Here is a 27,443-nt window from a genome sequence, read left to right on the forward strand (position 1 = left end):
TGAATTTTAGCAAACTTTTTCTTTACTAAAGTCTCTTGTTATAAATTACACAAATAACTTTATAAACAAATCCCCCCCCGCTTGCATTTTGTTTAAAGTAATAACTTTATATCATACAAATAAAGAAATTTCAAGTATGAAAAGTGCATTATTGCAATAATACCTCTTTGCAAGTCCAAAAATCTTGGTTTAGAATAAAACTGTAAAGTGTAAAAAAGGAGTAAAACAATCAGTGCCATCTATTCATTCAAGAAGTCCAACATCTTAAAAATGATGCTTAGTGTGTTGCAGAGGCAGATTTACATCTGAAAGCAACATGTAATTGAAAAGAAGCTATGTGTGTTCATTGTTTTGCATTAATTCTCATTCTGGTTTTTGTGTGGGTTTTTTTTTTTCCCCTAGTTTTCTTCACCTTTCTTGGCAGGAATTCTCACTACAACCAGGGCTTGTCCTCAGCCATCAGCCATTCTGTGCTGCTGCCACCTGCATGGTGCCAAGATCTTCATCCTCCTCATGCATCCTCTTCAAACTTCCTGCAGGAGGCAAGAGAGAACTTCAGCCATGGCAAACCAGGGCATTTAAACACTTCACACTGAAGTTTAAACTCAGCTTGCACACCAAAAGCCCTTCCCAAGAATTTAGGATTCTGCTGCTAAAGATTTGAAAAACCCCTCAGACCCCTATCCAGCAGGAAAAGCTTCTCACCTGTGCTGCCAGGTGGGACTGAGAGGGATCTCTCCAGCTGCAGAGGTGACATCATCTGGATGGTTAATTTTGCTAGATAGATGGCTTCATATTCCTGGAAAGGTCCAAAAATGTGGATTGGAATTATTCTGGCATAAAGCTTTGTAAGGATGAGCAGGGCAAATTCAGGGAGCATCTGATATTCAGGCACAGATCTGGGAGGAGGAGAATTCTCTGTTGCTTTGCCATGAATGACAAAACCATCAGGAAGTCAGAGGAAAAAGTTCAAGGATGACTAAAGATATTGCTTTAAGGACCAAACAACATTTCATTTGCAGCTCCTTCAGCACCAACCAAGACATTTCAGAGCCTCTTAATCACTGCACAAACCAGGATTTTTAGTTCTCCTCCATTCCTGGATTTGCTTTGTCCAAAGCTTAACTCTCTCTCAGGAGCTGAGGTGCCCACTCATCTTCCTCCCAAGCTTTCCTCCAGCTCCTGACATTTCTTTGAAGAATATTTGTGTAAATATCTATTTGGCAGGAAGATGATTCATTAAATGACTTTTCAGTTATGATCAAGAATTAAAAAAAAAAAATCACCTGAAGTTGATGGACAAATCCAGCATTAGGATTAATACAGAATCTTCTTTCTTGGACATAAGTAAATGCATCCCTTAAAAAAAGAAAACACTTCAGTGAAAAATATATAGAAGTCTCTGTGGTTTGAGTCTTCCTTCAGATTATCAATTTTTCAGCACTACAGTATCTCTAAACTCTCCCCAGAACTGGTTTTACAACTGAAATTGCTTGGCCAAAGCAGGAAGCAGCAGCAGCTGTACAATTCTGTCTGCCCAGCCCAGTGCTCAGCTCACTTTCCTGTTCAGCACAGGCTCAGAACAGCCCCTGGGGCTCTCCCAAGCTTTCACCCATGGATGGAGGCTGGTGCCCTCATTCCCTGAGCAGCAGGTGCCTGATTCTTTCAAAAAAGGGGGTAAACACAACTGCAGTGAAGGCAAATGGAATAATCAGCTCCTGGTAAAGCCTTAGGTAAGGCACTGAGACTGAGTGAAAACACAAGAGTTTCTGTTCCCTCCAAAATCATTATTCACTCACACCACCTGAATTAAAACCTGAATAACTTACCTGTACTTCACCCCAAATGTTTCCATTATGTATGCAATAACTAAGGCAGCACTGGGAAAAAAAATATAAAAGTTAGAAAAATATCTTTCAGTTGTTTAAAAATATTAATATCAGGGTGGATCATTTCCTACCTTCTAGAAATCCCTGCATTCCCATGGACAAGAACTTTTCCTGAGAAGGAAAAAAACCCCAAATTAACCATATTTGTATAAACTGAATAAAGTTCTTTGAAATGTGGTTTTCCCTTGTTATGGAGAGCCAGGCAGCAGCAAGGCACACCCAAACAAAACAGGTGGTGTCTTCTTTCACCCTGAATTTCTGACAGCACTCTGTCCTTTGCACTGGGATTGCTGTTCCTGTGAGGATTCTGAGTGACAGAATGGCCACAATGCAGATTTCAGGTCCTGCATCTGAGAGGGGACAAGGAAACCTCATGGACAGCACTCAGCTGAGTTTCATGGGAAAAAAACCCCAAACCCCAGAGGTTGATTTTCCAGTTAGAGGCCAAAGGAAAGAACACTTGGCTCTGAATTTGTCTAAGAGTTCAAATCAAGCATAATAAACCCCACAATTTTAAGAAAAGCTCTTAAGAGTCTCTAATCCATACCCCTAAAGTTAGTTTTGAGGGGAAAGTTAATTTTACCTCCACTTTGTAAACTTCCATCAATAAATTCTTTAGTCTGAAAAGAAAAAAAAAAATACAAGACTTAAACTTTCAGATTATTTTTAGTGCAAGTAGTAGTACCACCTAAATTTGGTGTAATTTTTGTATCAGTGACAATAATGCACCTTTATGCAGACTTAAGCCCCACTTCAATTGGACATTTGTATTTCTTTTGTACTTTAAACTATTCCTAAAATTGTCACTGCAAAACCATTGAAGGCACTTTTGGGTTTTTTGGTGGAAGAAGGAACAAAATCCTTTTGCTCAGTTGCAAACTGGACTAAAATAAAAATAAAACCTCACAGCTCAAACCCAGGAGTTTGTTCCGATAATGGGCACTGTTTAATTTACAAGTTACTTTTTAATTCCTCTGCAGCAAACATGTTTTAAGACACTGTAAAACTTAGCTATTATTTTGAATTTGATGCAAGAAATGTAAATATTCTTGAGATAAAATAAAATTCTTCCCCAAGTCAAGGGCCCCAGAATTCCCCCACAACCAAATCTCTGTTTTGAGGCCTGTGTTTTTTAATTTTTATTTCTTTTTCTTTTGATACCATGACAAGAAGCAGCTCTTACAACTCCACCTGTTGCCACACTTGTAAAAAGGAGTTAATTACACTTATTAAGGTGTCAATAACAAAGTCAGGAGCTGGCAGCAGTTCCAGGTGCCTGAGGCTGAGTATCCCAAATGTGCCACTGGTATTTGTTAGTGCAGAAAACTCCTGGGGATTTCCCTTCCCAAGCCATCTACTCACCATAGGGAAAAATCGGATTATATTCTCCACTGGATTATCTGCAATATCCAAGACTAAATACCTGCAATGAAAATTTCCTGTGAGTTCACAACACCACAGAGCTGCTGCTCCTGGGAGCTGCTCCAACCCCTCCCCTGCAGGAGGAATTCAGCACCACCTTTAATTCCTGCTCTAAACTCCAGGAATTCAATCCAGAACCTGGTGAGGAAAGGAGTGGGGGATCTCCTCCAACACCCCCCAACAGATTTCCCCTCTAAGAAATCACTGAAAACCAAAACCAGTTACTGCAAACTATGGATAAATCTGATCTGCAGCTCCTTCAGGATGAAGAAAATTCATGGTTTGCATTTCAACTCTTTCTGCACCTCAGCACATTTTTCAAATCATTCTGACAATGTGAAAATATTTGGAAAGAACACACACACACAGAGAGGAATCTTGATCATTTCTCACCTAAATAACTGCTGGAAGTTTGGTTTAATAAAATTTGCTTCAATGTTCTGCCGTATGCATATTACATGGGTTATTCCATGTTTCTGGAGTATAGGTAGCTGGGGAGAAAGAAAAAATGATCTTTTTTTAAATTACAGATTCATCTATTAGACAGCCATAGATAAAGAAATTATTATTATTATTAATAATAATATAAAGAAAAGCTGAAATAAATAGACTAGTAATATATATTACTGTATTATACATATTATTATCTATTTTATATGTTTATATATAAATAGTGAATAGCCAAATGTAGATAATAAATGTATAAAATAAATATACAAATATTTATATATTCTATATATAAATAGAAGTAGTAATAAAATAAAAGCTGTACTTAGATAAAAACAGGGCTCTATCAAGGAAAATCTGAGCTGGTTTTCTAGAATTCAGAGTGTAAAAATGTTGTTCTTCCAAAAGACAAAAATGACAAAACAGGAAGGCATTCAATGAAGTTGTTTGTCTCTCCCCACCTTTCACTTTGCCTGAAGTTTCAAGTCCCTACATGAGAGAGGAATTTGCAGCCAGCACTGGATTCTTGCTGGAAGCAGACCATGAAAATAAGATCATTTAAACCATGAGGCAAACTTGCAGAGCCAAGTTGTGCCTGAGCAGAGCTTGACTTTATTGTAATTTAATTTTCCTTGTTTTAAAGTCTGTGTGTGAGTTCCCAGTTCTGACTGGTCTTGCAACACTTCAGCAAAGGAAACAGGAATTGGTAAAGTGTCTCAAATAGCTTAAATTCTCTAAGAAAAATTATATTTAAGACTCAATTTTAATACAAATTGCTCAGACCATCCCAAAAATGCAGTACATATTCCTTCCACTCTGGCATTTTTCATGTTCCAGTGCAGAACTGCAACCAAATTTACACCTCTATAGATACACAGAGCAGATCTCCACAGTAACAAATCAAATCACCACAGCAAAGCTTCCCTGGGAGAGAATATTCTGAAAATCATACCTTGCTTTTCATAGCTGAAGAATATGGGCCTAAAAATAACCCAGGTAAGATTTCCTAGGAGTCAGGAGAAGAACAGACATTTAATACCAACTCTAGATGATTTGAAATAACACATTTCATTTACCTCAGAACATGGGCACAAATAATTTACATATTACTGAAATGTGTAATCAATGTCATTTATAGCAGGACAAGGGGCAAAAAAAATTGGTTTGGCAGCATAAAAGAAACATGATCTTGGTGCTGGAGATCTTGTTCTGGACCAGGAACAAAGCCGTTGGTTTGGATTAAGCTCCAGGTTGATTCCTGCATCTCACCCAGCCCCAGATCAAGGGAAGGGAACTCTTAACTTGGTTTATTATCCTGTCTTGTAATTAATTCCAAATTGCTCTCATGAGAAGGGATACACACATGGAAATTCCTCAAGCTTTGGCCTAGCAGTGGGAAAAGATCAGTTTTGAACCATTTATCTCCCCACCAATGAAGACATGCAGGTGTGTAGATCTTATCTTGTGCAAAGGTTTGACTGACACCACGGTAGGAAAATTTTAATTGTCCATCTCACTGGAGAACCCTTCTAAGGCTAAGGCAGAAAGCAAATCTCTGATACATTTTTTGTAATCATGTAAAGACATTCAGAAAGACCACAGTGTAATATGTGGGGGATTTCTGTTTTAGTACCTGCACAGAGATGCAAACACACCTGTAATTCCAAGCTGGCAAATCCTCACCTTAATTAACTAATTCATTCTGTTTCCCATGGTGCTGCCTGACATTTTACAGGTAAAGATTTTGATACCAGCTCTTTTTTCTCCTCATTAAATGCACCATGGGCTTTTTGCCTCAAACAGTAAATAAAAGTGTCCTACCTGCATCTCTCTCCTCATGGGATAGGTCCAATCCTTAAAAAAATTAAAATTAAAAGTATTATATATATAACAAGAGAAAAACATTAAGGCAGAGATGTGCATGTGCATTTTATAGAAAAGATTCACAAGTTCTGTACAAGCTCCCTGCTACCTTTCCAGCACCACCCAAGTGCAATTAACTATTTGGAAAGTCAATGTGAAGAAACCTCAAGTATTCTACAAAAAATCCTTAAGGCTGGAAAAGATCCTTATCAGCTTATCCACACCTCAGCTTTCTGCTGAGAAACTTCCCTCTGAAGTGATGAGGGAAAAAAAGAGAAAGGAAAAAAGCTTTAGAACATTTTGTACTGGTAAGAGAAGCAAAGGAATTCCTTTGGCTGATGCATTCCTGCAGCCACTGAAATAACAGAAGATAACAAGCAGAGCAGGTGACTCCCACTGCCTCACCTAATCCACTCTGAATATTCAGCATTCAGCTCAAACAAACCCAGAAATTTGTGCTCTCCATGACCACAGCAAGCCCCTAGTGAGTCTCCACCCCACAGTAAACGGTGAGGAGTTTTATTTACTCCTCACACAGTAAATAAAACACTCCTGCCCATGATCCTGCTGGGCATTTAACCCCTCAGCTCCCATTCCCCACTCCCAGCTGGCCAAACACCAGGATCAACATTTCCATCCTCTGCTCCACTCTGCAGCTCTGCCACAGCTGAACAGAAACTGCTCAGGCACAGACTATTCCTGTCTTTCCTTCCTACAACTCCCACTGGCCTCTATTAACAGGCTCTTACTCATTCCTTGACCCTCACACATGAAGGAGTTGGAGCTGAGATCCCAGTTACCATCTGGAGGTAAAAAAAAAAATAAAAAAAATACTCAAATATATCCAATGGACTGCATACATTTATTTACATAACTCTGTTGATTGATTCACACACACACAGCAGCAGTTAAGAAAAAACTTCCCTGATGTCCTCAGAAGTATGGGGAAGTTAAACATCAAATATTCCAGCTGGGAAGGGAGGTGTGGATTACAGCAGGGAGGATCCCTTAAATTGCAGCACTGTTCACCTGAACACCTACCCTTGTCCCAGTAGCATTAAATTCACATTAAACCTCCTTTTACCAACACAATAAAAATCCTGTGCTTCCCTCAGACACCCCCACAGTGCACAGGGAGGATTTTCCAGCTCTTGGCAGTGGAATTAAGAAGGATTTTAGTATCAGTAAAATTATTCTGGAAAAGCAAGCAAACAAACACTAAGCCACTCCAGACAATCCTTTGGATAGCAGCTAAAGTGGCAGCACAAACAGGGAAATAAAATGCACTGAAATGGGCTTTGCTGAAGACACACAAGTAGCTAAATTACTTCTGCATGTTCCAGCTGGAATAATAAACTCCTGGAAGCAGAAAGGAGAAATGTTGTGACAAAAGGATGATAGTTACAGAACTGTATCCTTTGAAGGGGGACCCCAGAGGGTTCAGCACAACCCTGCTGGCTTGCTCTGTACACAAAAGCATCATTCACCCCTCAAAAGGCCAGAAAACCCCAGGTTTGTCCAAGTCTGAAACCAAGCCTAAGAGCAATAAACTCTGAAAAGCTTAAACTGCACTCCAGGAATATACAAGCACTTTAGTAGGTTTATGACTCTGTTTGTAGAATTTAGCAATCTTAATCTGGAGCCCAATAAAAACACAAATCCATCACAATTTTGGCTTAACAGCACATTGAAAATATTCCTTTCAAAAGCAACAGAGGCAGGAAATTTTTAGTTCCAACAGCTGTAAAGTGTGCAGAATAAATAGGTAAGAATTGAGCAATGCAAGTCCAAAGGGAACCAAATCCCAGGAGACAGCACATATGTTCTGAACAAGAAAAAAAAAAAATCACTACAGGGCCCAGACATTGGTCTTTATTGCCCGACAAGAAGCAAAAAAATACAGTTTCCAATGGGATTTAGTCTGCAAAATAACTCTGAAAGAGAGTGTTTAAGGAAAACATTTAACCTGAGACAAGTACCCAAACTACTGAAAGAATGATTTTGGTGACTGCTGACAGCCTTTCAAGGCTTTCAAAACCAACAATGCCAGATTATTCAAATGTTATGCAAAGTTATGTAAAAAACCCAATCTATTAATGGAGACTGAAGCCAAGCACAGGTTCCATTTTAAGGAATTCATTCATCAGCCAGGTTTTCCACACTGTCTGCAGCACCAAGCAGATAAAAAGCAACGGAAAGTTTCTCTTTTGATCAGATCAGATGCAAGAATTTTGCTAAGAAAACAAAGGGTGATGCCAGAGGTGGAGGGAAGAACAGCATTCCTTGCTGCCAAGGATTTGGGAGGCTCTCCAGAACAAGTGACAACTCACTGGAAGTCTCACTCATCAATACTTGCAAGACACCAAAGAGATGGAGTGGAAAAAAATAATCCCTAGAATTCCAAAGTTTTAAAAATTACAGATCTCCAGGAGAAAGGGGAATAAAGCACATTCCAAAGCCCTCCCTTCCCCATCCAATCTGCAGCTGAAATAAATGGAAGCTATGAATTAATAGGTAATTCTTGTCCACACTACAAAGAGCCTCTCGGTATCCAGTAAATGTTAACTCTGCCAAAAATTTGGGTTATTTTGTCCGAATTTTCCTCAGCTACACCTGCTCTTCCTTAGAACAGTTTAATGGCAAAAAGTGATGAGGAATTTTTTTGTAACAGTGCCCTTGGCTAGGACTTAATCTAAAAAATTTATCTTGGGATTTTTTAAATGAGTTTAGCAGCCCTGACGTTGAGAGTCTGTACCAAAGCAAAGAGAGTGGTTTTTAAACACAACAGCCAACCTGCATCTGCCTCTCCAGAAGGAATGCAGTGAAATGGATGCAGGCGACACAGCTTAACCGGTCCCTCACTGACAGCTGAAGTCTGCAGACCCATCTGATTGTCACACATAAAAGGTACAGCCCCAGTCTTTGTCAAAGCTCAGCTCTGGCTGAAAAGCAAGCCCAGTTAGGACGGTTCAGCTCCTGCTGCCTTGTAATCAGCAGAGCCTGCAAAGCACAGGCTGGCCCAGGTGAAGGGAGAAGTTCTCAGAGATGCTGCAAAAACCACCAGGAAAAGAAATCCTATCAGTAGTTAGAGGAGGTGACCTCAGGAAGTCTCTTCTTGATTTTCACTGCTGCTTTTCACCTGCTCAGCACCACCCACCCCCTGCAATGACTCCTCCTGCTTCCCAGACCCCAAATCCTTCAGAAAAGCTGCACACAGCTCCCAGTAAAACCCCCCTGACCACTTCAGGTGTCCAACCCTTTCCCAACTCCCAGACAGTTTTTGTTGTTGATTTATAACGTCATTTCCCTCTCCACACAGATTTCTTTCCCCATCACAATCCAGCCCAGCAGGACTCCTGCATGATGGATTGTGCACCTCAGAAACCCAGGGCTCTCAGACTCCTCTTGCCTGAAGCTGTTTCCCTGTAACACTCCAAGCCTCTCCTCCAAACCTGCTACAAGGTTCTTCCAAAAGTTCTGAAGCTGGAGCAGCAGAAACTGTTACAGCAGCACAGCCAGGGGCTCTGACCTGCTCCAGCTCCTGCATCTGCTCTGGCCAAGTGAGCTCCTGGCTCTGCCTTTAATACTGCCCCGGAAATTCAAATTACAGCCTGGCTGTTTTATGTCAGAATTCAAATTTCAGCCTGTGTTATATATACAGAGGGCAGGACTGCATCAACTGCCAGCAGCAGCATCATCCCCCTGCCCAGGCTGCAGCTTGGACTGGGGCTGGGTCCTGATCCCACAACAATAACCTCGACACAACGGCTTTCATTCCCAGGCAGCTTTAAGGGTCATTCACACGACGAAATGAGATCACACCTTGGGTTTGAAAGCATTTTATACATTATTTTACATGGCCCGGCAAAGTGGAGGAGAGGGATGTTATCATCAAAGAACAAAAATCTCAATCAGTATTTGTAAAATGGAACAACTGCAGAAGAAATCCCGAAATAATAAAGCAGTAGCAGAGCACACTCACTTCCCATTTTTTAATAAGAAAGGAGACAAACTAAATGAGGTACTGAAAAGGAAAATATTTGAGTATCACTGAAACCTGTCACATCTATCACTGTGAAACGTGGTACTTAAGAGCCTCAAAATTAGCTACAAACAGGAATGAAGTGAAAGGTTGTGTCTTCAGTTTCAGTCAGGCTTCGTGTTCTTGGACACTTCTATTAAAAATATAAGGGTTATTGTACAAATAGAATTATTTAAATTGGAAGGAACCTACAATAATCATTTAGTGCAACTACCTGACCAGTGCAGGCTCAATTATATATATATTTTCCTAGGCAGAAATCCTGGTGCAAGTCTATAAAATACACAGAATTAAACCAAATCCTTCCATTCCCTGAAGGTGTGAGCATGGCACTGCCATGAGCAGAGCTCGAGGAATGTTTGCACAGTGCTGCTATCCCAAAAGTGGCTGAGGGCTGGAGAAAGGGGCAGCAGAAAGGGTGAGGCGACATTGCCACCCTTGCACAGCTGCTCCATCCCAAGGCCACCTCACTGAGCAGGGATGGAAGCAGATTTACTGGGAATTCTGTTTGTCAAGAGCTCTCAGATAATGGGAAGGCCCCACCAGAGACATTTTTGGTTTTAAAAATACAAAGGAATACAAAAGCAAGAAGGTGGAGAAGGGAAGGAGGGAAGGAGGGAAGGAGGGAAGGAGGGAAGGAGGGAAGGAGGGAAGGAGGGAAGGAGGGAAGGAGGGAAGGAGGGAAGGAGGGAAGGAGGGGAAGGAGGGAAGGAGGGAAGGAGGAAGGAGGAAGGAGGGAAGGAGGCAGGAGGGAAGGAGGGAAGGAGGGAAGGAGTGGAGGAGGCGAAGGAGGGACGGAGGGAAGGAGGGAAGAGGAGGAGGGAAGAGGGAAGGAGGGAAGCGGAAGACAAGGAAATAATGCTATTTTAGCAGAGAGAAACACAAGCCACAGAAAAGAATAAAAGGTGAAACTAAGGAAAGGTAGAAACAAAATTCCTATTTATCCCATTCTCTAACATTGGTCCTAAAGGCACTTCATCAAATACCATCAGTACACAGGATCAGCAGCTCTGATAACTTCCATCATGTAAATTTTTTTCCAATAGAATTGCAAATAAAGCAGGAGGCAGAATCCTTCAGCTGACAGGAAGCACAGAGGGTCAGAGTTAGGCACTTGGAGTGCCACACTCACAGATTATCAGAATTGTTCCTAATGCTGCAGGAATGGCCTTTGGAGGGAAGGAGGGAAGGAGGGAAGGAGGGAAGGAGGGAAGGAGGGAAGGAGGGAAGGAGGGAAGGAGGGAGGGAAGGAGGGAAGGAGGGAGGAGGGAAGGAGGGAAGGAGGGAAGGAGGAAGGAGGGAAGGAGGGAAGGAGGGAGGAGGGAGGAGGGAAGGAGGGAAGGAGGGAAGGAGGGAAGGAGGGAAGGAGGGAGAGGGAGGAGGAAGGAGGAAGGAGGGAAGGAGGGAAGGAGGGAAGGGAGGGGAAGGAGGGAAGGAGGGGAAGGAGGGAAGGAGGGAAGGAGGGAAGGAGGGAAGGAGGGAAGGAGGGAAGGAGGGAAGGAGGGAAGGAGGGAACGGAGGGAAGGAGGGAGGAGGGAAGGAGGGAAGGAGGGAAGGAGGGAGGAGGGAAGGAGGGAAGGAGGGCAGGAGGGAAGGAGGGAAGGAGGGAAGGAGGGAAGGAGGGAAGGAGGGAAGGAGGGAAGGAGGGAAGGAGGGAAGGAGGGAAGGAGGGAAGGAGGGAGAGAGGGAAGGAGGGAGGCGGGAAGGAGGGAAGGCGGGAAGGAGGGAAGGAGGGAAGGAGGGAAGGAGGGAAGGCGGGAGGAGGGAAGGAGGGAAGGAGGGAAGGAGGGCGGACAGGAGGGAAGGAGGGAAGGAGGGAAAGGAGGGAAGGAGGGAGGAGGGAAGGAGGGAAGGAGGGACGAAGGAGGGAAGGAGGGAAGGGGAGGGAAGGAGGGAAGGAGGGAAGGAGGGAAGGAGGGAAGGAGGGAAGGAGGGAAGGAGGGAGGAGGGAAGGAGGGAAGAGGAGGGAAGGAGGGAAGGAGGGAAGGAGGGAAGGGGAAGGAGGAAGGAGGGAAGGGAAGGAGGGAAGGAGGGAAGGAGGGAAGGAGGGAAGGAGGGAAGGAGGGAAGGAGGGAAGGAGGGAAGGAGGGAAGGAGGGAAGGAGGGAAGGAGGGAAGGAGGGAAGGAGGGAAGGAGGGAAGGAGGGAAGGAGGGAAGGAGGGAAGGAGGGAAGGAGGGAAGGAGGGAAGACAAGGAAATAAATGCTATTTTAGCAGAGAGAAACACAAGCCACAGAAAAGAATAAAAGGTGAAACTAAAGGAAAGGTAGAAACAAAATTCCTATTTATCCCATTCTCTAACATTGGTCCTAAAGACACTTCATCAAATACCATCAGTACACAGGATCAGCAGCTCTGATAACTTCCATCACGTAAATTTTTTTCCAATAGAATTGCAAATAAAGCAGGAGGCAGAATCCTTCAGCTGACAGGAAGCACAGAGGGTCAGAGTTAGGCACTTGGAGTGCCACACTCACAGATTATCAGAATTGTTCCTAATGCTGCAGGAATGGCCTTTTCATGCCCCTCCTTTATTCCTGAGTTGGGCTATACTGAGATAATCCCCATTCAGCTAAAACACCCCAAACATGCCTTAACTCCCAAATTTTACAAACTGCTCCACTGTGCCTGTGTGGATCCCACCAGGCCTCCCCTGGATGGGAGGCACAAATTAATCAGGACTGAGAGACTGCTCCACTCCAGCTGCCACAGAGCACTGCTCTGATTTATGCAAAGCACTCTGATAGTATCCCACTGAGTTGTGATCAAAATCTGTCACCTGATTTACATCTCCCAGCACAACACAGCATTTGTTCTCCATTTTTTTGGGCTCTATTATGTGGGCAGGTAAAATAATTCTAATGATACAGGCTTCCTACTTATTTTAAAGAGTCTGCAGAGGAGGGGAAAAGCTGTGTTTTAAGGGGTTTATTTGTGTTGCCTATCAAAAGTGAGAGTGAAAAGAAGTTTAATAGATTTGTTCCACCTTTAGATGGGCTGCATCACTTCATAGTTTAAAAAGCAGTCAGAAATACATTAGCATTTCAGACTAAATATAGCTGTCAAAAATGTAAATTTCTTTTTTAGAAAAACTCTATGTGCTAAAAAAGAACTCAGCTTTTATGCATAATAAAAAGGCAAATATGTCTGCTTAGTCAATATGCTGCTAATTTAATTACAAAACCCATGGAGAGTCTTCAAAAAAATTCTAAGTATATAATGAATACTTGGTTTGCTCAGCCTGACTACAAGCAAATATGTTTTAACAAAGAAATAAACTGGCAATTGTTGCTGTGTTCTCATTATATGTATCCTAATCCCTTTTTTTTTTGTTTTGTTTAAAATTTAATGGGAAAATAATTTCTATTAAATTCCTTCAATTATTCCAGTCCTTACTGACCTTCTTTCCAGAAGTACTAATAAACCAACATGTACTGGTTGTTACTAACCTGACCCTTTTAAATGGCTTTTCAGCCATATTTTTTCCTATTTTTTCCTCTCAGTATAAACATGTAACACAGAACTTCTCAAATTTAAGAAAGTTTGAGACCTGACCTTGGAAAAGGTGCTGATTTTAGGAGAAAAAAATAATCAAAGTTTAGAAATGGTTCCACATCACATATAATCACTATTACTCATAAAACTGAGATATTCACCATCACCAGTCTGTAAAAGAACACACAGTTCACAGACATTCTCAGGAAAGCTTTGCCAGAATGATGAGTTCCAGGTTTTCTGGCATTTCCCAAGCTCCCAAAAGTATCAAGAGCCAAGAGGTTTAGAAATCCAGCAATCCCAAACACCACACTATGGATTAGGGACAGGACAAACAACATCCAGGCTGGAAAAGTGACCTATTTATCAGAGGCCATCCCTGCAGCCTGCCCCAGTCAATCCAGGCTGCTCTCTCCCCTCAACACTTCTCCTTGTGCCAGGAAGGAATGGGATGCTGTGCAGCAAGTGATTTGGCTCTATTTTTAATTATTATTATGATTATCAAAGCTGTGACATGGTTAGGAGTGTCAGCTCAGAGAAGGGAGCTGGGGGTGGCATTGAAGCGAGTTAAAGCAGTGACAAAGCTGCACTTTTGAGCAGCAGGAAGTCAGCCAGGGATACCCCAAGCTCTCCCTTCTCCCTTGGAGGGAGAGCACTTGAAATCAAATCTGCCAAGCCAGCATTAAACCATCCATCACCAACTTCCCAAAATGTTAGGGATTACTGCTCATTAAAGAGCCTCCTCACTGGAATGCACATGAGCATCTTCTGCTTTCCAGGAAAACCCACATTTTGTGAGCAGGATGATTTTAGTTTCCTCAGTTCACTTTTCCAAAGCACTGTGTTAAGGACTGGGCTTAAGTTACCTCCACAAGAACTCTGACACTCACCACTGGCTTTCACTCTCCTGTTTCCCCCATATGCTCCAACTGTTTATTATCTTCTATCAGAGCTCAGAATTTGTTTACTTGATCTTGTATTTAGATCAAGTCAGACACAAATGCAGCATATTGAAAAGAAACTCTTACAGTTTTTAGAATCCATTCTTCAAAAACCCCCCTATGTCAAGTCCTAACACACTAAAAATTATATTATTTACAGACAGCCCATGAAGAAAGACAAAAGTAAAAGCTACTCTGAAAGACACTGTATTACAATCTCAGTTTTCATCAGTTAAGAGTTGTTAGACTGGCACTGAGCTCTGGTTTCATTTTTATTTTAACCCCACATTCCTCTTTAGCCATTTTAGATGAAAAGCCACCCAGGCTGATTTAGTTAACAAAACCTTGGATAACACGATTGGTTTCTCCAGAAAGAAAATATATTTAAAAACAAACAAATTATAAACCTCACAGGGTGGCAGATGATTTGTGCTGAGATACAAAGTGATTACAACTTTGTGAGAACAACTACACGACTTGTAACACCTCCAGAGCTCTGAAGTGATGAGGAGTATTAAATCCTGACAACAAAAACAGAACAAAAAGAGTCACTCCCATATTTCAGGTAATTTACCACCATAATAGCATTGAGCAATGCTGTTCAAATAGAAATAAATGCTGATGTTTAGAAATGCGACAATCTACAGACGTCTGAAGAGCTCAGACACTCTCAGCTTCCCTCATGCAGGTTGTGACATATCGCATTAAATATTTGAGGCCACCAAAGGTGGGGGGGGGACGACAAACACTCGGGGACGTTTGTGACACACAAAAACAAATCACCAGCGTCCAGGGTCAGCGCCGGGGAGTTCAGCCAAGTTCAGAAATCAGACACCGCGCTGCCGCGGTTCCTGTGACACCGCACAGCTCAGCCCGAGCACACATTGCCACCTGTCCTCGTCCGCAGAGGTCCCGGCTCTGGAACTCCGTGGAACAGCTCCCCGATGGAGCCAGCGAGCGCCGGCTGGCTCCGGGAGCAGCGAAGGGCACCGAGAGCCCCGAGGGGAGCCGCAGGTAACTCCCTGTGCGGCTGCTCACACCGGGACACGGCCGGGGGCCTTAACAAGGCAGGGGGAGACAGGCTGTGACACGCTGAACGCAGAAAGGGGGCATAGAAAAGAGTAGGGGCCGCTGTGGGTGAGCAAAAGCCAAAGGAGGTGAAGCGGGCGGGGGGGGGGGGGGACGACTCGGTCCCTTGAATGTGAGGGTGGCGAGATTGCCCAGAGCAGCTGTGGCTGTCCCATGCCTGGAAGCGCTCAAGGCCATGTTGGACAGGGCTTGGAGCAACCTGGGATAATGGGAGGCTTCCAGGCCGGAGGCACCGGGGAGGGGAGATGCCGGAGGGCCGGGGGTCTGCGAGGGCGATGGAGGGAGCAGAGCCCGGCAGCGAGCAGGGGAGTGGAGACGCGGCCGGTGGTCGCAGGGGGTGTCACCATCACAGGGCGGGACACGGACCCGCGGCCTGCGATGGATCCCAGCGGGAATCCCGCGGGAAGGGGCGCGGGAGGCACCGCAGGGCGGGCAGGGCTGTGAGGGGAAGCCCCGGCGGGGCCGCGGGCCGGGCGTGTGCGGGGGGCCGGGACCGGAGCTCCCGCTCACCTCAGAGTCCTCTTTGGCCTGCGGCAGCGCGGGGAAGGCCGGTTTGGCGAGCTCCATGGCCGGGCGCTGTCCGGGCGGGGCAGGACCCGGGGCAGGGCGGCTATTTGGGCAGCGGGGCCGCGGGCTCCGGCTCGGGAGCGGCAGGAGATGGAGGCGGCGGAGGAGGAGGCGGCGGCGGCGCGCTCAGCCTCTCGCGCCCGGCCGCCATGCTGCTGCTGCTGCTGCTGCCGCCTCTTCTTCCCTCCTCCTCCTCCTCCTCTTCCCACCTCTTCCTCCGCCCCCTCCTCTTCCTCCACCCCCTCCCCCTCCTCCTCCCAGCCTCCCGCCCGCCCCCGGGCCCCGCTCCCCCGGCCCCCGCCCCGCTCCGCCCTCAGCGCTCTGCCCTCCCCTCACGGGTAGCTGTTGCCGCCGCCGTTCGTTTAATGCACCTCCTCGCAAGCCCTAAATTCGGTGTAATTCACCCCAAAGTTTCAGTAATGGGCGCTTCGCCTGTTAGCAGTGACCAGGGCCCGGCTCGGAGCGCCTCACGGCATGGCGCGGCCATTGACGCTCCCTGTCGCCGTCCCCTGACATTGCCGAGTGCTCCTTCTCCTCACACGTCCGCTTCCATCTTGGCTCCATCGCCCATGGGAATGACGCTGCTGCCTCATGTTTTAGCCGGCAACGCCAAGAGGGTCATCTCTGCACGGCCCAGGGAGGTTTGGAGTGCCCATCCCTGGAGGTGTCCATGGAACGCCTCAGTGGCCTCGGTGCTCTGGGCTGGGGATGAGCTGGGGATCGGTCACGGATGGGACTCGATGATCCCAGAGCTCTTTTCCCACCTAAATGACTCTGGAATCTCCAGGACATCATTTACACTCCTCCTCGTGTAAATGATGTCCTCAGACACCTCAGTGTTGGGGCAAGAACCTGTTTTTCTGCTTTTTGAGGTCCCATGCTCTGAGAACCCCAGGAGAGCTGCAGAGGGACTTGGGACAAGGGAAGGAGGGACAGGACCCAGGGAATGGCTCCCAGTGCCAGAGGGCAGGGATGGATGGGAGATTGGGAACTGGGAATTCCTGATGTGAGGGTGGGGAGGCCCTGGCACAGGGTGCCCAGAGAAGCTGTGGCTGCCCCTGCATCCCTGGAAGTGTCCAAAGCCAGGTTGGACAGGGCTTGGAGCAGCCTGGGATAGTGGAAGGTGTCTCTGCCATGGCAGGGAGTTGGAATGGGATGGTCCCTAAGCTCCCTTCCAAAACAAACCATTTTATGATTCTATGAGATTTCACTTTTAACTGCAGTTTTTCATTCCTTTGCTTTTCAGTGAACCAAAATTCTACACTGGTGTCAGTGGAATTTCTGAGGGAATCTTAGTCAAAGTAAGCAAACTCAATGGGTTGGTTGCTTAAATAAAATTGGAAGTGTCCTTTTGGAAATACTAGCACCGGAATTTTAGAGTCTCAATTTTTATTTCCAGTGCACCTTTCTGCTGTTTTAATAAATAAAACTTGGAGAAAGCTTCAACAATCACCTTTCAGCAGCCATTCCCTCAGCCAGAGGCTCAGCTCGCTGTTTACATCACTGTTCTGCCCAGAAATGGACTTTGATTTCATGTTCTCATTGTTCCAGGCACATGGGCTGTACGAGCTAGACTCAAAAGGCTGTTAATGCTAAACCTGAGATTTGCATCTTTACACTCCTGACACAGCCACGACAGGGACAAAGGTTTGTAACAGCCATATAAACAAGGAAATATTGTTGCCTGTCCTGTTTTAACTGTTCTACACCATCTGTTTGAGCTGTGATGGGAAAGGAAATAAAACTACAGCTGTTAAAATTGCCAGGGAGATGCTGTTTGTTTCCTGGGAAGTCAAGAGCTAATCTAATGTACTTGCCTGTCAGCTGAGCAGGCCCAGAGTAATCCAATTAGGATAATTAGAAGTAGCCAGAAGTGCAATTTAGTGCATTGCTGCTCCAGTCCAACATTCAGGTGAGCTTCACAGTGCAGTGGGTCTGTGTGCACCCCTCAGGGTGGAACTGCTTGGAAAATAAAAATAAAGCAGATGCCCTTAAAACCACCACCACCACCTTGTTTACTTATTGCAATAAATAAACCCCAGCTCAGGTAAATCCTATTTCCAGAATTCAGCAGCAAATGAGTGAGCGCAGGTGGGCAAAGAGGCCAAAGGCACCTGGCTGGTACCAGGCACAGAGTGGCCACAGGAGCAGGGCAGTGCCTGTCCCCTGTGCTGGCACTGCTGAGACACCTCCAGCCTGGGGACAGCTCTGGGCCCCTCATGACAAGAAACACTGAGGGGCTGGAGAGTGTCCAGAGAAGGGAACAGAGCCCCAGGAGAGGCTGAGGGAGCTGGGAAGGGGTTGGAGAATTCCTGAGGGAGCTGGGAAGGGGCTCAGCCTGGAGCAAAGGAGGCTCGGGGGACCTTGTGGCTCTGCCCAGCTCCTGCCAGGAGGGGACAGCCGGGGGGGTCGGGCTGTGCTCCAGGGAACAGGGACAGGAGCAGAGGGAACGGCCTCAGGCTGGGCCAGGGGAGGTTTAGATTGAATATTAGGGAAAATTCCTTCATGGAAAGGATTTTTGTCCAGACCCCACCAGTTTCTTCTCTCTCCAAGGGTCAGGCTGCCTCTGGTATAGCAGGCACAGGACTCCAATCCTTACACCAGAGAAAAGTTGCTCCTCCAACTCAGAAGACACAAAATTCACCTCTTTGTGAGAGCTACACACAAAATCCACCAGGATAAACAGATTTGAACAGGTTTTATTCATAAACTGTTTGGGGAAAGGAGATTTACTGATATACAAAAAGTCAAGAAATGAACTGACTTTCTTCTGTTTGTGAATCCCTTCAGGCACATTTATAAATTCCCACCATAATTGCTAAGAGAACAACACATCTCCACACATTTTTACTGAGCCTGGGCTGTAATGAACATTGCATTTCAGAATTGTACAGAAAACACACTCCTGTAGCCAACTTGCAACTAGCATTCCCAAAATTACTAGCTACATGCTACACAAACACCTTACAATGATAATCAAGAGGTACATTATTTCTCTCCTTTTTTTTATGCATTAACCCAGTAGGATGTGTACAATCAATCACAAATTCTATGGTTAATTTACACAGGTTTGTAGTCAAGCTTGGACTCCAGCTTCTTGGAATCAGCCACTTTCCTGACAGCTTTCATGAAATCTTCCTGAACTACGAAGTCATGATCAGCACGGATCGCAAACATCCCTGGGAGGGAGGATTGAACAGTGTGAAGAGACACAACATGAAGTTTCACTCAAATTCAAATGAAAACTGATCCAGGTTACACTATCTAGATGACCTTCCCATGTCTTGGATGTTGGGAAGAGGAGGGAATTCACCTTTCTGAACTAAGGGAGTGCTATAAAGAAAACTTGTTTAAACTCTGAGTGTGCATTGACTGTGTTACTCAGCCTGCCCGTGCAGGCAAACCCCAAGTGCACAAATTTTCATGTGAAAAAAGCATAAAACAGCATCAACTCTGCAGATACATGGGTACCAAGAGCCCTGAATTCTCTCCAAAAAGGAGAAAAATGGGCTCAATCCCTGTTTCTGGAATGTATCTGGTTCTAATGAGACAGTGGGACACATCAAGATCAGCCAACAAGTGGCTGGCTCAGATCAGTTCAAGTGAAAGGTTCCAGCAGAACATTTCTGAGCTCCTGGGTTTAATCCACAGAGGAACAGCTCCAAGATTCAGCATTATCCAAGATTTAGAACATCCAAATGAAGAGTTAAGGAATTACCTGCTTCAGTACAGACGTTTCTCAAGTCTGCTCCGTTGAAGCCATCTGAAAGCTTCACGATTGCTTCATAATCTGTTCACAAAACACCAGCACCCATCAGGAATAAATCACCCTTCCCCTTAGGGATGCCAATAAAATACACATCCAGCCACCAAACTTGGATTTCAGTGCAGAGCTGCCCACTGGGCTGATAAATTAACTGGAATCAGCAGCTGTATCAGCCCTTCCATTAAAACAGGAATGTGTGGCAGCCAAAAGCTCATGTTATACAATTAAATCCCAAAGTTACCAACTTGTGGTTAAAAGAATCAACATGAAATGCAAAAGCTCCATCAAATCAATGTTCTTTTACAGCATTTCTTATCATTGAAATGCTGTAAAAGCCCAGAAAACTTTTCTCCAAGTGGTCATAACTCAGTCCCTTTCCACTTCCAACACTCCATCTACTACAGGCACTTAGTGTTCTAATATATTAAGTCTGATGTTTTATGCACATATATTTGCTAAAAGAGTGGCCATGGTTATAATTCAGTGGAAATCAATTTCTAAACCACTGTTGAGCCTCCAGCAAGTTCTGATTTTTGCAAGGCTGCTTATTAAAATTATTAACTCCCTGGAAAACTTTTCAGTTTCCCTTCTGTATAAAATTCAAAACATTTCAATTGAATGTTTTTATCTCAAGAATCCAAAAGCTCCTAAAGACGATTAGTTCTTCAGCTGTATTTTAATTCCACGTAGCACAATGATATATTTTAAAAATTTTCATAATTGGAAAGTTAAAAAACCTAAGTGAGGGGAATGAACAAGGCTGAACAGTGCAGGGTGAGTTTAGGGTTTTCAGCAGACACCAGGACTGAAGGAGAATCTCATGCTGGAAACTGAGCAAATTCTTATCTTTGGATTTTAATCCAATTTCCACCTCACCCTGCTGCTAAATTCAGGCCTTCCTTTTGCAGTATCAAAGCTGAGCATCACAGTCTTTCCACATCACATGCAGGAATTTAGCAAGGACCTAACACCTCAGCTTGCTGAACAGCAAAAGGAATGATCCCACTGCAGTGCCAAAGACAGGAGAACAGGATGCAGGAGAATTCCAGAATCCCACAATGGTTTGGGTTGGAAGAGACCTTCAAGACCATCTCCTTCCAATCCCTGCCATGGCCAGGGGCATCTTTCACTTTCTCCAAGCCTCATCCAACCTGGCCTTGGAACACTTCCAGGCATGCAAGGGCAGCCACAGCTTCTCTGGAAAACTGAGCCAGAGCCTCACTGTCCTCACAGAGAAGATTTCCTCCCACTACCCCATCTCTCCCTGACCTCTGGCAGTGGGAAGCCATTCCCCCTTGTGCTATCACTCCATGCCTTGTAAGAAATTTCTCTCCAAGAACTTTATATCAGGCTCACGATTTGCTTTGGAGCTCCTTCTCTCCTTAGCCTGCAGCCACGTGCAGGTTTAAGCCAGCACTGCTGCTAAGAAAAGCAGTGCCCAGCCCTGGCCCTCCCCCAGCTCCCTCCTGCTGTCCCTGAGCTGAGCTGCAGCTGTTGATGCAGCCAGATGGTGACTGGGATCAGCTCCAGGGGCTGCAGGAATTGCTGCTGTCAGCACAGAGGGGGTGGGGGTGGCACGGGGCCCTGGGGCTCTGCTGCACTCCCAGGCAGCCAGTGCTGCTTTAAAGGCAAAGCCCAGCCCCAGCTCCCCCCAGGAAAGCTGGAGGAGTCACTGTGAAAGCAGGACTCTGGGCAGCTCAGAGTAACCCAGACCTTAAATAAACCCTCCCCATTTTATCCTGCTATTCTCCCCTTACACTCCTGAGAGAATCATCCACACTTCTGCTTATGCCATCTCCAAACTCCAAGGTTTCTCCCTGACTTTTGAAGATTGTTGCTTTCAGACTCCTTCATTAGCAATCTTTCTTTCATTGAGGGGTGAATGAAAACACTCTTTACTTGCACTAAACCATTCCATTAGAAACAGGAAACTGCCTGATGAGAACCTTGTTGCTTTTCCAGTTTCCAGCTGGGCTCAAGGGTTTATATTCAGTTTTCCTTTTCAAAGACTTAACAACAGTTTAATCAGGATGCATTTAAAAATAAAGCAAGTAGAATTCCAAGAGGGGAAGTTATGTGGGCAGTATAAAGGTGGGAATACAGTCAGAATCACTGTAACAGCTCACCCTCTTCCCACCCCTACAAACAGCAGCAGGAATGACATCCAGGGAACTTCTACTTACCTATCTCACCATGTTTAGTGATAGGACCTGCATGAATCTTCAAAATATCTAATCTGGCTTGTTCATTTGGTAGATCGATATCTAGAAAGAATTACAGCTTCAATCAAAGCAGAAACCCACAATTCCCAGGGATCACATCCTCCTCCCAGCCACTGGGAAGCAGAAACTCACGGATTTTTCTATCCAGCCTTCCGGGCCGCAGCAGGGCAGGATCCAGGGTGTCAGGTCTGTTGGTAGCCATGATCATTTTAACTCTGTGCAGAGTGTCAAATCCATCCATCTGATTCAACAACTAACAGAGAACAGAACTTTGGTTTTAAACAACCCCCAATCTTCCCAGTCTGATTTGTTTTCCTGCCTAAGTATTCTTCACCAAGATGAAAAGCTCTGAAGTAAAAAAAAAAAAATCCTACAAGGCCTTGAGCTCCCTGAATATTCCATCCCAAGCAATGAAGAGCTTTGCCCACAGAAAAGGACATTGAGCAAAGCTGAGCTGAAACGTGAAACACTTGACTAAAACAATGAGGCAAAGAAAATACTGCAAGGACTGAAGGAGCCAATGGCTGCCTGACACATTTGGATTGTAGTGCACCAAGGCCAGGACATTCCAATTAGACTTGAAGAACAGCTTCTGGAATACTAATCCACACACAGGAAGGCATTTCATTGTGAACACTCAAAGCACTTGCTCTTTGATCACAGTGATTTAATTCTCTATGGAAGGCAGACACATTCTTTTGAACCAGGCAAACTGTTTGCAAACACAGGCTAAGGAAGGTTCCCATTAGCTTCAGAATTTCTAATTGTCACCAGTGGTTTTAATATTCTCTTCACACAACCCAGTTTATCAAAGCAATGAATGCAGAAACAAAGAAATACAAGTGCTCCTCCTAGCTTTGAAAATCCAACTGCAAGTCCAAAAATGTTACAGACTAAAAGAGACTAAAAGAGACAGAAAGGGGGGTTCTGCAAACCTTCAAAGATGCAGGAAGCAGCAGTAAGCAAAAGAAAATATGCCAAATCATTTCAGCAATTTACAAATATTCAATTAGTCTCCACATTGAAGTCATGGCTGAGTTACCAGGATGTGCAGCTGCCTTTTGTAAAAGCAGCACTTAGTTCACTTCTAGTTTATTAACCCAGCAAAGGTTCTGCAAAGCCAGATCCCAGGTAACAATTCACACCTGTACTATTATTTGATGTGGCTGTGCAGGCCGCAGTCAGGAATTGGACACTCACCTCCATCAGAGTCCTCTGAATTTCTCTATCAGCTGATGTGCCTTCGGAAAAGCGGCGCCCACCTGCAGCACACCAAACCCATCAGTTCTGCTACTTGATTTTTGCCTTTTAAACGGGGGGGAATTGGCTTTACAGCTGACTCCAGCCTTTAAAGGAGAGCCCAGCCACCCCCCAGACCAGGAGCCTTACCAATAGCATCGATCTCATCCATGAAAATGATGCAGGGCTGGTGATCTCTGGCATAATTGAACATCTCTCGGATCAGCCGAGCGCTCTCGCCGATGTATTTGTCCACTATGGAACTGGACACCACCTTGGGAAGGACAGGGGAGGATGAGGAGGCTGGAGAGCAAGCAGACCCCATGGGTGTGGGGGCAGTGCCATTACACACCTTGAGGAAGTTGCAATCCAGCTGGCTGGCAACTGCTCTGGCCAAAAGGGTTTTTCCTGTGCCTGGATAGACAAGAGATTGAATCTGTTTAATTATGGACTCAACACTGCCTGCCAGTGACTTAGGAAGGAGGGGAAAAAAAGGAAAAGGGAAAAAGGAAAGGGAAAGGAAGAGAGAAAAAAATGAGAAAGTGAAAGAAAAGAAAAAAAAAGGAAAGGAAAAGGAAAAAAAAGAAAAAAGAGGAAAGAAAAAAGGGAAAGTAAAAACCAAAGATGAGGAGAGAGGAGAGAGAGAGAGGAGAGAGAGGAGAGAGAAGAGAGGAGAGAGAAGAGAGGAGAGAGAAGAAGAGAGAGATCGAGAGAGAAGAGAGAGAGATGAGAAGAGAAGTAGAGAAGAGAGAGCGAGAAGAGAGAGAGAGAAAGAGAGAGAGGAGAAGAGAGAGAGAGAGAAGGAGAGAGAGAAGAGAGAGAGAGCAAGAGAGAGAGCGAGAGAAGAGAGAGAGAGAGAAGAAAGAGAGCAGAGAAGAGAGCGAGAAGAGAGAAGAGAAGAAAGAGAGAGAGAAAGAGAGAGAGAAGAAAGAGAGAGAGAAGAAAGAGAGAGAGAAGAAAAGAGAAGAAGGACAGAGAAGAGAAAGAGAGGAGAAAGGAAAAAAGAAAAAAAGAGAAGGAAAAGAGAAGAAAGAAATAGAAAAACAAAAATAAAAAAGGAAAAAATAAAAAGGGAAAGGAGGAGAAACAAAGAAGGCTCTTGCCACAGTTTGAAAACAACAAGCAAACACTTGTTGCCCTTTGCTGAGACTCACCAGGGGGGCCATAAAGCAGGCAGCCTTTTGGAGGGATAATTCCCACACGCTGGAATAATTCTGGGTTTGTCAGTGGCAGTTCAATGACCTGTGAAGGGACAGAGAGCAACCTGAGCCTCTGAGTTTTAAAACCGTTAATGATGCACATGCCAGCCCGTTTTTCACCTAGCTGCATTATTTATTGGCAGCATTTTTGTGTGAGAACCAGTTTAATACGAAAATGTGAGAGATCCTATGGATCAATCCACTCCCTTGCCTTGGCTCTGCAATTGCTGCTTCCTCTCAATTCTCTTTGCTCAAATCACATCCCTACTGTCCTAACTCCATTCCCCAGAGCAATCCTGGCAGTTTTTGACCAAATTCCAGTCTGCTTTGCTGGCCCAGCCACATGAACTTCAAGGTACTCCCACAGCCTAAAGGGTCCTGGATCCTTCATTTTAATCCCACTCCAAGCACTTCAAATGAAACATGAAAAGCACTGATCTGAGAGGATCCTTGAACAGCCCCAAGGTGGTTTTGCCCTGCAAAGCTTCACTGAGAGCATGGATCAGGATCTGATGGGGGTTTGAGGCACTGGGTACCTCCCGTAACTCTCGGATTTGTTCCGACAGGCCTCCGATCTCAGAGTAGGAAACATCTCCTGGGTCCTCATGAGACATGTTATAAACCAGTGGATCCACTTCCCTGGGCAGGTATCTGGAAAACAAGAGTTAAGAGGAGATATTTGTATGGTGTAGACACTTTTATAACTTCATTCCCATAAAGTCATTCCCATAAATTGTACAGCAATATGAACATTATTTCACATGGCTGAAAATACTCTAATTATTTTTCTAAAGAACAACCAATTTCTTTTTAAATCATATAAAACAGATACACCAGTCTTCCCTCAAAACAACTGTCCTTACTTAAGCATTGCTTTGCAGAAAGTGTTTACAAAACATGGCAGAAGTGATTATTCAAGCCTTTGTGTAATGTTTGACAGGAAGGGCAGAATCCTACCTCATAATAGTCAGAGTGGTCATGTCCAGAGCAACTCTTGTCCCTGGCTTCAGCTTACTCTTGTCAAGCTAGTCCCAAAAAAAGGAATTCTGTTAGAACCCACTCTAACACAACCCCTGATTTTAGCCAAAAGGTTCACTGGAGTTTGCACTCCTTGCTCCATCACACACAAGAAAAAACAAGGCTACAGAGTGACACACCAAGCAGCCATTAACTTACCTCCACCTCTTTTAAAACAAAGACTGTTTTCTAGTCCATCATTAATTTTTAATTTTACTGCTGTCAATCTGACTGCATCAGTGGGATCTAATCCTGCTCTCTGCTCCACACAGGAACAGCTGCTTCAGAATAACTAAACAACCCTCACAAAAGCTTCAACATTTCCTGTGTCATTACTCCCCCTCTTTGAAGTCAGCTGTTCAACTATTACTTTTTCACCTTGGATGCCTCCTCTCCTGCCTCAGCAGTTTTTGTCTGCTTATTCCATTTTTATGGGATTTTTAAACACATTCCAGTTTACCCTACTCAGTTTTGCTGGAATTAAAAGAGGATTTTGACAACCCTTTTCCAGGATTGCTGGAGGTTTCCCATTGTCCCTGCTGGGGGATTTACAAGGTCCCTTGCCACGTGGGTCTTTGACCCTCTGAAAGGATTTAGGATCAAGCTGTCCCCCCTCTCTTACTGGAGTCACTAATAAGGCCTCTTTCAAGCTTCCTTATCCAAAGAACTTTATAACACCTTGGAATTCTCTCAGATTCAACCCTGCCCAACAGACTGAAGTTATTTTGCAGTGAGAAGAAAACAAAAAGAAACCACTTGACCTTCTTAGCTAATGCACTTGAGATAGGGAAGTGATTTTGCTCCCACTTGAACAGCCTTGCTCTCCTCCCTCCAGAGCAGCAGCAGCTCAGCCAGCAGGGCTTTGATCAAAAACTCGTCCTTCTAGTCAAGGAGAAATTGTTTGTCTTTGGTATTTTGACATTTTGAAAACAATCAGGGTTTTCTGTTTGGTTTTTTTCTTTTCTTTTCTTTTTTTTTTTTTTTTTTTGAGCCTCTGGTAGCAAATGAAGGATCTTTTAAGATGAAAGAGTGTTTTTAGTGGAGAATAAACTCCAAAGTGCTGGTTCATCCAAGGACAAACTATCCCTTAGGATTCAGCTCTGTTTCAACACAGAACATCAAGATTACCTCACATGCCCCAGAGTGGAATTAAGTTTACTTATGTCCCAAAATTCTGCAATGAACATCAGTTTCTCTCCAGAAAGAGGAAAAAAAATACATTAATATAGATAATGGCTTTAGATAGACAGAGAGTAGGTTTAGATGGGATTTTGGGAAGGAATTCCTGATGTGAGGGGTGGGGAGGCCCTGGCTCAGGGTGCCCAGAGAAGCTGTGGTAGCCCCTGGATCTCCGGCAGTGTCCAAGGCCAGGCTAGACAGGGCTTGGAGCAACGTGGGACAGTAGGAGGTGTCCCTGCCATGGCAGAGCTGGAACAGGATGGACTTTAAGGTCCCTTCCAACCCAAACCATTCCATGATTAAGATATATGGTAAAATAACATTAAATCTAAAACTCAGCAGCGTGACAGCAACAGTCACAGGACAGCAACTGTGAAATTACACAATCAGTTTTCATAATAATTAATTTTCAGAGAGTCCAAAATCAGGCAGAAGGTCAGAGTTTTGACGCAATAAAAATCATAAAACACATGCAAGGTCCTGGGAATGCTGTGGATTATTTTGTCTCCACCAGGAAGTTACACTGCTACCACTACAAAGGGAGAGAAGAGCAGGTACCAGTGGTGTGCACATTAAAGGAAAAAAAACCACTCCACTAAGGACCCAGCGGATGAAAAGCAATTCTAACATTCCAGAGAAAAGCAAATTTTAAAGGAATATTCACAGAGATCAATTACCTGACGGCGACAGCCAACCACATATCTTGGTCCATTTGTAGCCTTCACAATGACTGCAGAAAGAAAATTGGAGAAAAAACCCAAATTTACTCAATATATCCTCTGAGCTGTGATTCTAAATTAATCAGAATGCTTTTTGCCAATAATCTGATCACCAACACTTTAATTATTTACTTCTCCATAACTTTAATAAGATTTAAAATTTAAAAGCTTATTATTTTGTGGCTGCCCCATCCCTGGAAGTGTTCCATGCCAGGCTGGACAGGGCTTGGAGCAGCCTGGGACACTGGAAGGTTGGGATGAGATGCTCTTTAAGGTCTCTTCCAACCCAAACCATCCCATGGCTCCATGATTTTCACAGTCTCAGAGAATATAACAGTTCAGGGTACT

At 44.5% G+C, this 27,443-nt stretch overlaps 2 protein-coding genes and 1 long non-coding RNA gene across 3 annotated transcripts in view; 1 reads left to right on the top strand and 2 right to left on the bottom strand.

Annotated features, from left to right (window-relative positions):
• STYX (serine/threonine/tyrosine interacting protein) lies at positions 1-15,914 on the bottom strand. Its single transcript, XM_050975698.1, has 11 exons — positions 15,698-15,914; positions 5,580-5,612; positions 4,711-4,764; positions 3,705-3,802; positions 3,252-3,312; positions 2,473-2,509; positions 1,961-2,000; positions 1,830-1,880; positions 1,287-1,359; positions 706-799; positions 1-533 (listed from the first exon to the last, which is right to left on the bottom strand). Exons 1-11 carry the CDS (start codon positions 15,752-15,754, stop codon positions 460-462), a joined length of 672 nt encoding a protein of 223 aa, XP_050831655.1. The 5' UTR covers positions 15,755-15,914; the 3' UTR covers positions 1-459.
• On the top strand, positions 11,680-18,920 carry LOC108961210 (uncharacterized). Its single transcript, XR_001989384.3, has 3 exons — positions 11,680-15,112; positions 17,306-17,401; positions 18,823-18,920. It is a non-coding gene; the product is annotated as an uncharacterized LOC108961210 (long non-coding RNA).
• PSMC6 (proteasome 26S subunit, ATPase 6) overlaps positions 18,436-27,443 on the bottom strand; it is a 10,276-nt gene continuing 1,268 nt past the window's right edge. Inside the window, exons 4-14 of the mRNA XM_050975697.1 lie at positions 27,054-27,106; positions 25,138-25,205; positions 24,717-24,831; positions 24,136-24,223; positions 23,334-23,395; positions 23,132-23,255; positions 22,943-23,004; positions 21,875-21,995; positions 21,704-21,784; positions 19,473-19,544; positions 18,436-18,933 (exon numbers count right to left, since the gene is read on the bottom strand). Coding sequence (XP_050831654.1) covers positions 18,815-18,933; positions 19,473-19,544; positions 21,704-21,784; positions 21,875-21,995; positions 22,943-23,004; positions 23,132-23,255; positions 23,334-23,395; positions 24,136-24,223; positions 24,717-24,831; positions 25,138-25,205; positions 27,054-27,106 — 965 coding nt within the window. The 3' untranslated portion in view covers positions 18,436-18,814. The remainder of the gene's footprint in view (positions 18,934-19,472; positions 19,545-21,703; positions 21,785-21,874; positions 21,996-22,942; positions 23,005-23,131; positions 23,256-23,333; positions 23,396-24,135; positions 24,224-24,716; positions 24,832-25,137; positions 25,206-27,053; positions 27,107-27,443) is intronic.

This window comes from Serinus canaria, chromosome 5 (assembly GCF_022539315.1).
Source record: "Serinus canaria isolate serCan28SL12 chromosome 5, serCan2020, whole genome shotgun sequence".
Taxonomy (NCBI): domain Eukaryota; kingdom Metazoa; phylum Chordata; class Aves; order Passeriformes; family Fringillidae; genus Serinus; species Serinus canaria.

Excerpts from the sequence above, each read along its gene's own strand:
- STYX (XM_050975698.1), bottom strand. The coding sequence starts at position 15,754 with ATGGAGCTCGCCAAACCGGCCTTCCCCGCGCTGCCGCAGGCCAAAGAG. Across the intron at positions 2,001-2,472 it reads TGGAAGTTTACAAAGTGGAG|GAAAAGTTCTTGTCCATGGG; the intron begins GTAAAATTAACT and ends TTTCCTTCTCAG. Across the intron at positions 800-1,286 it reads GATTTGTCCATCAACTTCAG|GAATATGAAGCCATCTATCT; the intron begins GTGATTTTTTTT and ends GGACCTTTCCAG.